This window comes from Pan troglodytes, chromosome 15 (assembly GCF_028858775.2).
Source record: "Pan troglodytes isolate AG18354 chromosome 15, NHGRI_mPanTro3-v2.0_pri, whole genome shotgun sequence".
NCBI classification, from domain to species: domain Eukaryota; kingdom Metazoa; phylum Chordata; class Mammalia; order Primates; family Hominidae; genus Pan; species Pan troglodytes.
The window spans coordinates 71881590-71893044 of NC_072413.2; the positions used below are offsets into that span (position 1 = coordinate 71881590).

General features: G+C 42.7%; 1 protein-coding gene across 12 annotated transcripts in view; it reads left to right on the forward strand.

Moving 5' to 3' along the window:
- Positions 1-9508, forward strand: part of ZNF410 (zinc finger protein 410) — a 45881-nt gene extending 36373 nt beyond the window's left edge. For all 12 annotated transcript variants that reach the window (XR_010150813.1, XR_010150816.1, XR_010150815.1 and 9 more), the window contains 2 exons: positions 303-430; positions 8734-9508. Coding sequence is in view for 8 of the 12 variants with exons in the window: in XM_063792685.1 (XP_063648755.1) it covers positions 303-430; positions 8734-8772 (167 nt within the window). In the remaining 4 variants the exon portion in view is untranslated. The remainder of the gene's footprint in view (positions 1-302; positions 431-8733) is intronic.
- Positions 9509-11455: the final 1947 nt, after the last annotated feature.

The window sequence follows — 11455 nt, forward strand, 5'->3', positions numbered from 1 at the left end:
GTTCCCTTACCTGCTTGCCTAAGACTTTTGCCTGTTTCATACATGGTTTTAATTCAGTTAAAAGTGCTAACGCCATATTATTCTAAATCCTGTATTAAGATTTCTTGCCTTTCTATTCTCTTTTTATAATACTTTCCAAATTCACTGATAATGCTTATCAGACAGGATTAACTTGGAAGAAATAGAGGAATGTGGGAAATAGAGGAATAGAGTTTTAGAGTTGTTAATGAGAGGCTTAATGATCCAGATAGGTGTATCTCTGGATTCACTTTTCATTGAAACATTTTTCTGTTGCTTCACAGAGGTGCTTGCTGAAGGATCCCCACGTTCCCTGTCTTCAGTGCCTGATGTGACACATCACCTGGTGACCATGCAGTCAGGGAGGCAATCATATGAAGTTTCTGTCTTAACTGCAGTAAATCCACAAGAGGTAAAGTGGTCTCTTGCCCTTTGTTTCTGTGACAATTCATGTGGGGAATGATTGAGAATTTAGAGGACCTGAAAAAGTCTCCAGTTTCCATTTCCTGGAAACTTTGGCACGAATATTTTCCTTTAAATTAAGCATGAGTTCAGCTTGAAAGGAGCCTGAGGGTTAGGGTCTTAATGAATTGGAGATTGGTCTGTCACAGCTGGGACTCCCGGCTTTAAAGTTCTTTTATATACATTCCTTGTTGATGTCTGTTCCCACTATTCTCTGCCACACTATAACATGATACAGCTTTTATTTTATAAAAGCACACAGCAGGCACTGAATAAATGCATGTTGACCTCACCTGTTAAGTTATTCAGAGAAGAGGGCCTGGCCTGTGTAAATTGGGTGAAATTTCTGTACCAGAGAGGAGCAAGTATTTCCTAGAGATCCCTTTCTTTTCTCCAGAAATAACATCCTGGAAAAAGTCCCTCAGCAAAAAAGGTAGTAACAAAATCATTAAACGTAATTATTGTTCATTCTGCTATGGTCATATGTCTGGGAGATACCAGGCTTAACCAAATGGGCATATACAGATTTGTTCACTTGCTTGCTAAGTGAGAACCATTACCTAAATCAATGGTCTCCAGCCTTTTTGGCACCAGGGACCAGTTTCGTTTCACCTCAGATCATCAGGCATTAGATTCTGATAAGGAGTGCGCAACCTAGATCCCTCAAATACACAGTTCACAATAGGGTTTGCGCTCCTATGAGAATCTGTTGCTGCTGCTGATCTGACAGGAGAGGTGGAGCTCAGGTGGTAATGCTTGCTCACCTGCTGCTCACCTCCTGCTGTGTGGCCCGGTTCCTAACAGGGCACGGACCAGTGCTGGTCCATGGCCTGGGGGTTGGTGACTTCTGATCTAAACAAAAAGGGTTTGAGGTTGAGCTAAAGCACTTTCAACTCTGTAGTTTGGCTTTGACTCAGAAAACAGAATGCAAAGTGGTCAGTGTTTTAGAATCTTGGGATATTTCACTGGTCTTGTGTCATGGGAGTGGTGGACTTCATCACGAGCACATTTCATATGCATAAACTTTTGTCAAAACCTCTGTAGCTTGGATCCTTTCAGTATTACATTAGTTTTTATGGTGCTCTTCCGTCTTTTCTCCTCTTTTCTTTTCTTTTTTTTTTTGAGACAGAGTCTCGCTCCGTTGCCCAGGCTGGAGTGCAGTGGTGCGTTCTTGGCTCACTGCAACCTCTGCCTCCCGGGTTCAAGCGATTCTCCTGCCTCAGCCTCCTGAGTAGCTGCTACTACAGGTGCGTGCCACCACGCCCAGCTAATTTTTTTGTATTTTTAGTAGAGACAGGGTTTCACCATGTTGGCCAGGGTGGTCTCGATCTCTTGACCTCGTGATCTGCCCGCCTCAGCCTCCCAAAGTGCTGGAATTACAGGCATGAGCCACTGCGCCCAGCCTTCTTCTTTTCATTATAACCTTTATACCACAGTAAGCTGTTGCATCATTCAAATGACTCTGCATCCTATATTGAATATTCTCCATTATTCTCTAATATCTTTGGGGGTACCCAGGATTACAGGGTTCTGGGCATACATGTTAATGCTTTTGCCAGGACTTTTCTTTTTATTCATTGTCATGACCCATTGTCTTTGCTTATATTTAAAGTTTTTGCTTTTGATATCATTGGTTCTTTCCTAAGTCACTTTTTCTGGTAACTGCTTTGGAATGAATCATACATATCTCACTTACGGAGCCTTCCTCTTTCTCCTCCATTTTTCTTGTCTTCATTTTTCTATTTTAAAGCTTTTATTATGGAAATTTTCAGAGTACAGTGAGAGACTAGTATGATAAACCCACGTCGAAGTCGAAGTTAGGGCTGAGAGCAGCAGCTCACACCTGTCTCCTAACTTTGACTTTTTTTTTTTTTGAGATGGAGTCCCACTGTCACCCAGGCTGGAGTGCAGTGGTGCGATCTCAGCTCACTGCAACCTCCGCCTCTCAGGTTCAAGCAATTTTCCTGCCTCAGCCTCCTGAGTAGCTGGGATTGCAGGCACCCACTACCAAACCCGGCTAATTTTTGTATTTTTATTAGAGATAGGGTTTTACCCTGTTGGCCAGGCTGGTCTGGAACTCCTGACCTCAAGTGATCCACCCACCTCAGCCTCCCAAAGTGCTGGGATTACAGGTGTGAGCTGCCGCGCTTGGCCCTAACTTTGACAGTTAACTTTATGCCATGCTCAGTGGCCCATGCCTGTAATCCCAGCACTTTCGGAGGTGGAGGCAAGTGGATTGCTTGAATCCAAGAGTTCAAAACCAGCCTGGGCAACATAAGACCCCTATCTCTACAAAAAATACAAAAAAAAATTAGCGGGACGTGGTGGCATGTGCCTGTGGTCCCAACTACTCGGGAGGCTGAAGTAGGAGGATCACCTAAGCCTGGGAGGTTGAGGCTGCAGTGAGCAGTGACTGTGCCACTGTACTCCAGCCTGGGTGACAGAGTGAGACCCTGTCTCAAAAGACAAAAATACAATTAACTTTATACTGTTCTTGTTTTATCTCTTTCCTCCTTTTGTTGTTGTTGCTGTTTATGATGGAGTATTTCAAAGCAAATTGTAGGCATGTCATTTCTTCTGTATATATTTCAGTATATGCCTCTAACAAGATACAATATTAAAAACTATAATATCTTTACCACTTCAAACAAAGATAACAATAATTTATTGTATCCTCTAATAGTCTGTGTTCTTTTTTTCCTCCCCCTCAAACATATCTTATGGAGGCCGGGCGCGGTGGCTCACGCCTGTAATCCCAGCACTTTGGGAGGCCGAGGCGGGCGGATCACGAGGTCAGGAGATCGAGACCATCCTGGCTAACACGGTGAAACCCCGTCTCTACTAAAAATACAAAAAATTAGCCGGGCGTGGTAGCGGGCGCCTGTAGTCCCAGCTACTCGGGAGGCTGAGGCAGGAGAATGGCGTGAACCCGGGAGGCGGAGCTTGCAGTGAGCCGAGATCGCGCCACTGCACTCCAGCCTGGGCGAAAGAGCGAGACTCCGTCTCAAAAAAAAAAAAAAAAAAAAAAAAAAAAAATCTTATGGTTGGTTTGCTAGAGTCAGGATTCAAACAATGTCTGTATATTGCATTTGTTTAATATTTCTCTTAATTCTCTTTATAATAGTCCTTTTTTTTTTCAGTATGGTTATCTATTTAAGGAATTGGGTTTTTTGTTTTGTTTTGTTTTTGTTTTTGTTTTGAGACTGAGTCTCACTCTGTGGCCCAGGTCAGAGTGCAGTGGCGTGATCTCGGCTCACTGCAACCTCTGCCTCCCAGGTTCAAGCAATTCTCCTGCCTCAAGTCTCCCAATTAGCTGGGATTACAGGCACCTGCCACCAAGCCCCGCTAATTTTTGTATTTTTAGTAGAGACGGGCTTTTACCATGTTGGCCAGGCTGGTCCCAAACTCCTGACCTCAAGTGATCCACCCACCTCAGCCTCCCAAAGTACTGGGATTACAGGCGTGAGCCACTGCGCCCGGCCAGGAATTGGAGTTTTTGTCCTAAAGATTTTCCCACATTCTGGTTTTGGCTGATTGACTCCTTTTGTTAATATTAATTTCTCTATCCACTGTATTTCCTAAGAACTGGTAGTTACATTTAGAGGTTTGATTAGATTCAATTTTTCCCCCTTGGCAAGAATATTTCATAAATGGTGCTCTTGCTTCCTATTACATCTCATCAGGAGGCACATGACAATCAGTTGATCTTAAGATTGGTAGGTTATGTAAAGGTTTTGGCAACCATTACTGATCATAGCCTAGATCTATTTTTCATTAAGGCCTGCAAAATGGTGATATCCTAATACTCTTGTTCCCTCTGTGTTTATTATGATTTTTTTTTTTTTGAGGTGGAGTCTTGCTATGTTGCCCAGGCTGGAGTGCAGTGGCACCATCTCGGCTCACTGCAACCTCTACCTCCCGAATTCAAGCGATTCTTCTGCCTCAGCCTCCTGAGTAGCTGGGACCACAGGCATGTGCCACCACGCCCGGCTGTATTTTTAGTAGAGACGGGGTTTCACCATGTTGGCTAGGCTGGTCTTGAACTCCTGACCTCAGGTGATCCACCCGCCTCAGCCTCCCAAACTGCTGGGATTACAGGCATGAGCCACTGCGCCCGGCCTAATTGTGATTCTTTTATACAAGAAATACTTCTCTCATCAACCATCGGGTTGCCCTGAAATCGTCATTTCAGGAAAACCATCTCGTTTTTCTTTTACCTAGTACACATTATTATTCGAGCAAGCCAACCGACAGCACCTAGCCTTTTCTTTTCTATATTTGAAACCTCAGAGCTTTTCTCTCCTGTATTGGTAAATATCTTTAAAATTCTCCACGTTACCCAAATAAATGCCAGATGTATGAAAATTTAATTCATTCAGCGGCTAGTTACCACATACCCAGTATGTGTGGGGCATTCTGCAGGGTACTAGTTATACAATAGTAAACAAAATATAGTCTCTGCCTCAAATAGCTTATAGGCAGAATTAGGACCTTCATAACTATATATATGGTGCTGGAGTTGCACTGTACAGTGAGGTTAGGATGGGAGAAGTGACCAATTAATCAACCGGCATTTTTTTTTTTTTTAAAATTTTTTAGACGGAGTCTCACTCTGTTGCCCAGGCTGGAGTGCAGTGACACAATCTCGGCCCACTGCAACCTCTACCTCCTGGGTTCAAGCAATTCTCATGTCTCAGACTCCTGAGTAGCTGGGATTACAGGCGGCCACCACCACACCCAGATAATTTTTTTGTATTTTTGATAGAGACGGGGTTTCATCATGTTGGCCAGGCTGGTCTCAAACTCCTGACCTTAGGTGATCCACCCGCCTCGGCCTCCCAAAGTGCTGGGATTACAGGCATGAGCCACTGCGCCCAGCCTAAACTGGCAGTTTTTAAATGTAGTACGTTCCAGTCTTGGGAGAAGTCAGAGAATATGTTTTAGAGTTTAAGTTGAGGTGGGAGGGATGAATAGACATCATCTTGATGGAGAAGTAGGAGTTGGAAGAATATAACAGACAGAAGGACAGCAGTGTGTACAAAGGTAGAAGGTAAGGGAGTAGAGGGCCTCTGTGGAACTGTAAATAGGGTTGAGTGTGATGGGACATGGGATGAAGAGATGGGCTGGAGAGGAAAATTGAGAGCTGGAAAGATAAGCTAGTCTCTTGAAAGGTCTTACAAGGCATGATTTTATCCTGGGGGCACTGAAGAACCACTGCATGGTTTGAAGTAGGGTATGACGTGATCAGATTTGTGTATTCAGAATATCCAGTAATAGTATATTTGTTCCCTAGAACCTAGGCACGAGTCTTGGAATTGGCCTCAGAGCATCCATGTATAATAGGTGCTGCCCACTTACAGCCTCAGGGAGACAGCATAACACAGGCTGCCTAAAAAACGAAAGACCTGGGTGTGGTGGATCATGTCTATAATCCCAGCACTTTTGGAGGCTAAGGTGGGAGGATCACTTGAGGCCAGAAGTTCGAGACAAGCCTGGACAACAGAGCAAGATCCTGTCTCTACAAAAAGTTTTTTAAAAAATTATCCAGGCATAGTGGTGCATACCTGTAGTCCCAGCTACTCCAGAGGCTGAGGCAGGAGGATCAACTTGAGCCCAGGAGTTCGAGGCTGCAGTGAACTATGATTGTCCCACTGCACTCCAGCCTGGGAGAGATCCTATCCCAAAAATCAAACAAAAAAAAGGAAGTATGGTCTTCACTCCAGGAAGGCACAAAACCCAGTTTCATAATGGAAGCCCAAAACACTTAGAAAAATATTAACAACACAAAAGGGAAAGTGCTGTCCTGGATGTAGCTCAAAATCCTGCACTGTCACTTTTTCCTCATGGGTTTTTGTATATTTACAAACATACCCTCTGTCTGAGCCTCACTTCTTTTGTGTTTTCTTCACTTTTACCATTATTCTCCTCCTCTTATCACAGGCATTTCCACTGCTTATCCCCTCCTTTTCTTTCTTCACTAGTTTGGGTCCTCCAATACCTTCAGTTTTTTTTCAAGCTGTGAGGCCCTCCGGGTTCCAGGCTTAGCCCTCTTCCTCATCCAAGGTCTAGGTAATAACTTGCTATTTCTCCAGTGAGTGAGGAATGTTGATTCCTTAAGAACTTTCAGGTGCCAGAGAAGGTGAAGGCTATTTGCAACACGTTTCCGTTTCACCTTTTTTGGAGATCACCAAGCAGTATGGATCAAAGTCTACTGATGAACTTGTAATTCCTGTAAATATGCTCTAAAAATAAAAATAGCTTATCAAGAATATCAGAGAACAACCAAATCTGTTATCAGAAATTTTCATGAGAGGCTGGGTGCGGTGGCTAGCACTTTGGGAGGCTGGGGTGGGAGGATCAATTGAGCTTAGGAGTTTGAGACCAGCCTGGGCAACACAGGAAAACCCCATGTCTACAAAAAATAAAATAAAATTAGCTGGTCCTAGCTACTTGGGAGGCTGAGGTGAGAGGATCACTTGGGCCCAGGAGGTTGAGGCTGTAGTGAGCCATGATCTTGCCACTACACTCCAGTCTGGGTGACAGAGCCAAACTCTTTAAAAAAAAAAAAAAAGAAGAAAAATTACCATGGGAAAAATATCAGAAACTACAAGTCACCTCTCTGGTTCAGGTGGACAATCTCTATTTTCCCTCATTATTGTGCCACATCTGAGAATTAGATGGAGGACTCATTGCACAGGCCCAACTGGGAACCCCAGGGCTTTTGGGCTGTCATACTTACTAAAGGTCATTCTAAATGGGGCTCCATATTTACATTGAGTTCACATTCTTGAACTCAAGAACCAGTATAAGAGATTCCCAGCTAGTTTTGACTACCTCTTAGAATGCTTTCCAAATCAAGGCAAAAATAGAAATTACAAATTCTATAATATTTCTCATAAAGTACCTTTGCTAAGTTTGACTGCAAAGATCTGGATCTTGGCCTCCATTAAAAACACACTATTCTTAACTTTCCTGCCACACAGCATCAAATGGAATATGTGGTTTCTTTAAGGTTTAATTTTTTCTTTAGATTTTGTTTAAAAGTCTTTAAATTCCATATAATTAAACTCTTAAAAAAAAAGTTTTTTTTGGTGGATACAGTGTCTTACCATGTTGCCCAGGCTGATCTCAAATTTCTGGTCTCAAGCAATCCTCCTCCCTCAGCCTCCCAAAGTGGTGGGGTTATAGGCATGAGCCATGGTGCCCAGCCCAATCATTAAATTCTACTGTATAAATTACCTTCATCCAAATTAGGATCACCAAGTAAATACATCTCAAGCTGAAGAATTTATTTGATTAGATTTTAATAAGTTGTTTTTGTTCTGAATTTTACTGAATTGTTCCCATCTCATTTTTGTGTGTCTGAAAACAGTCTCACTCTGTCACTCAGGCTGGAGTGCAGTGCAGTGGCATGATCATAGCTCACTGCACCTTGAACTCCTGGGCTCAAGTGATCCTCCTCCCTCAGCCTCCCAAGTAGCTAGGACTGCAAGCATGTACCACCATGCTTAATTTTTAAAATTTTCTTGTAGAGACAGAGCCTCACTGTGTTGCCCAAGTGAGTCTCAAGTTTCTGGTCTCAAGCAGTTCTCCTGCCTCAGCCTCCCAAAGTGCTGGGATTACAGATGTGAGACACTGCACCCAGCCTCATTTTGTTTTTATATTAAAATGGAAGCCAATTTCATTATTTCAAAACTCCTTTGAATAGAGCCTTGTGTATAGAGTAGAATGTTAGTGGTAGTTGCCATTATGCAGGAGTCCCTTAGGCTTATCATTCTTTTAAGCCCAAGGAACCCCTAGATCTTTTATGAGTGGGTTTCAGCTCTCATATAGTACTTATAAAGGAACAGCTCCTCTTCCTATTTCCTTCTCCTACTTGAGCCTTCAGCCTATCCTTTGGCTGACACGTATAAGATTTTGGTTCCACCATTTCTGTTTTCCCTGTAAGTTAGAGATTCCTCTGTCACTGACTGATGAGTAGGTAACTACACAAACAATAGTTTGGCTTATAGACTCAGAATATTTGATTGCCAGAGTTAAAATGCCAGCCTTATGACATGGCTAAAGTGCTGTCCCAAGGCCACAGTGACATCTATCAATCAGTCCGTGCATGTGTTTGCTTTGGAAGTAGATAGCCTTCATTCACCCCTGTAGTGCATTCTCCATCCTCCACTCTTAATCCTTTTTACTGTGAAATATTTTTTGTATAATTCAACTGTAACCTATTCTAGATTTGCTTTCAATCTTTTACAGTTACTAAACCAAGGAGATTTAACTGAAAGACGGACATGAGCATGGGTGCTGACTCCTGGAAGAGCAACTCTATCTGATCTCAAAATGCGTATACTGGGAACAGGATGCCTTAGCCCACAACAGAACCAGAATGAATCTTTGAAGGCACAAGACTCTGCTTTTGCCACTCTTCCTCTTTCCTGGTATAGAAGATGGATGTAGGAGAGCTTCTTTTCTAACTACCATCTGATCAGACAAGGAATGAAGCAATGACTGTGGGCTGGGAAACTGTACCTACCTCTCTTCCCACTGCAAATTTCTGGGATAGACCAAAAGTGAATTTGATTATGTGTTGGCTGAAGTTCTTCATTCTGACTGTTGAGGGGAGGTTTTCCTTTGAAGAGTTTTCATCCCAGACTCAGCTGTCTTTTCACATGGATGAAATAATTCCTGCTACCGACAACAGAGCTTCACCAGGAAGTTGAGTTTTCAAGATGCCTTGTTGCTTTGAAGAAGGGAGTGATGTCAATTCTCTTGTTACATTCTCCCTTTAGCAACCTGAGTAAGAGACTCTCTGCCACTGGGCTGCAAAAAAATAAATTACTTGAATCTCCCCTTGGCCCAGGCTGAGGTACTATCTTGTCCTATACACTTCTACTTGGTCACTTTGCTTTCTTCGTTAATGGAACATACAGTAGCATGTTAAGAGGGATTTCATGTTTTTGTTTTTTTAAAGTTAAAAATTACATGATGCAGAGATTCAGGTTTTCCTTTAAATAAACAAACAGCCCAGTCAGTTCTTTGGCTCTTGTTTTATACAAAATTTGTTTTCTAAGAGATTAAGAATTTAATCTTTCCCTTTAAAATAGTGTATTGATTTACCCTTAGGATTCCATACCAGTAAAACTGAACCGAGGAGTCTTAGGAAACAACAAGAACATCTTCATTTCTTAAGCCCAGGTGATAGTTACTGGATTATTACTCTGTCACCACCAAAAAAGACGCATCTGAGAAAATGGCAATAAAAACAGATACTTTTGAATTTTTCCACAAAGATAGTTTTTTTAAAAAAGCTTGAGAAAGGTGCTTTAGTTAGAGCAGGCACTCTTGCTATCAATCATCCTGTCTCCACAGCTACTGAGAAAATATCCACTCATCATCATTATGATTTGAGATGGGGTCTTGCTCTGTCACCCAGGCTGGAGTGCAGTAGTGTAATCATAGCTCAATGTAACCTTGAACTCCTAGGCTCAAGGCATCCTCCCACCTCAGCCTCCTGAATAGCTAGGACTATAGGCATGTACCACCAGTCCAGCTAACTTTTTGTGTTTTTTTGGTAGAAATGAGGTCTATGTTGCCCAGGCTGGTCTTGAACGCCTGGCTTCAAGCGATCCTCCTGCCTTGGCCCCTCAAAGTGCTGGGATTACAAGCATGAACCACTGCACCAAGCCAGAATATCCAATTATTATTGGTGAGAAGAAAATTATTCCAAAGTTCACCTACTAGTAGAAAATCTTGGTTGTCTGGGAAATTTTAAGTTTACTTAAAATGAACCTCATGCTCACATAAACACACAGGCACATTCTAAACAGATAACGGGAGAGAATTGTTTTAAATTCTTAATTTGTTAATGACATGCATAATCACATAGTACATAGACTGTGTTCATGGCAATTACTTGTATTCTTAGAATGCCAGTTTTTGCTTCATGCAGCCATTTATATTAGAGCAGTGGTTCTCAGCCAGGGACATTTTTGCCCCCTGGGGATATGCAATATCTGGAGACATTTTTGGTTGTCACAGCTGGGGAGAGGGGTACTACTGGCATCTAGCAGGTAGTGGCCAGGGATGCTACTAAACATTCTACAATGTACAGGACAGTTCCCTTCCCCAACCCTCAACAAAGAATTAGGTGGCCCAAAATATTAATAGCACTGAGGATAAGAAATCCTGTACTAGAAGTTGTAAGTTTTTCATCCCCCATGGGCTAGATCTGATATGCAGATGTATTTTATTTTGCCCATACAATATTTCTAAGTAATTTTTAAATTAGTTGATTGATAGCATACAAATTTCTGGCTTGATGAAAATGTAGTTGATGTAGTAACTCTGAGCCTATATTCCAGCAGGATTTGATACTTACCAGTGTCTACTATCTCCTACTGTCTACACCCACTCCATGGATGCATTTATGTTTCTGCACTAGCCCCTTATAGGCATTTGGGCCTGTGCTCTCTTTTCTGTACCTAATTCTCTAAGTGTAAGGCACAAAGCAGGAACCCTTAACTTTAGGCTACCATCCCTCCACCTGAGCCTCCCCACTTTGATTTCCTTGAACTATTCTCTGTTATCTGCTGCTCTTTTTTTTTTTCTCAGACAGAGTTTTGCTCTGCTGCCCAGGCTGGAGTGCTGTGGAGTGATCTCAGCTCATTACAACCTCTGCCTCTTGGGTTCAAGTGATTCTCCTGCCTCAGCTTCCCAAGTAGCTAGGATTACAGGCACGTGTCATCATGCCCAGCTAATTTTTGTATTTTTAGTAGAGGTGGAGTTTTGCCGTGTTGGCTGGACTGGTCTCAAACTCCTGACCTCAGATGATCCGCCTGCCTCAGCCTCCCAAAGTGTTGGGATTATAGGCGTGAGCCACTGCGCCCGGCCTGTTAATCTGCTACTCTTCATTTGTCCATCTTCTAACAGTAGCCATGACTCAAAACCCAAGTTTTCCCTGCCTTGACTCAAACCCAAG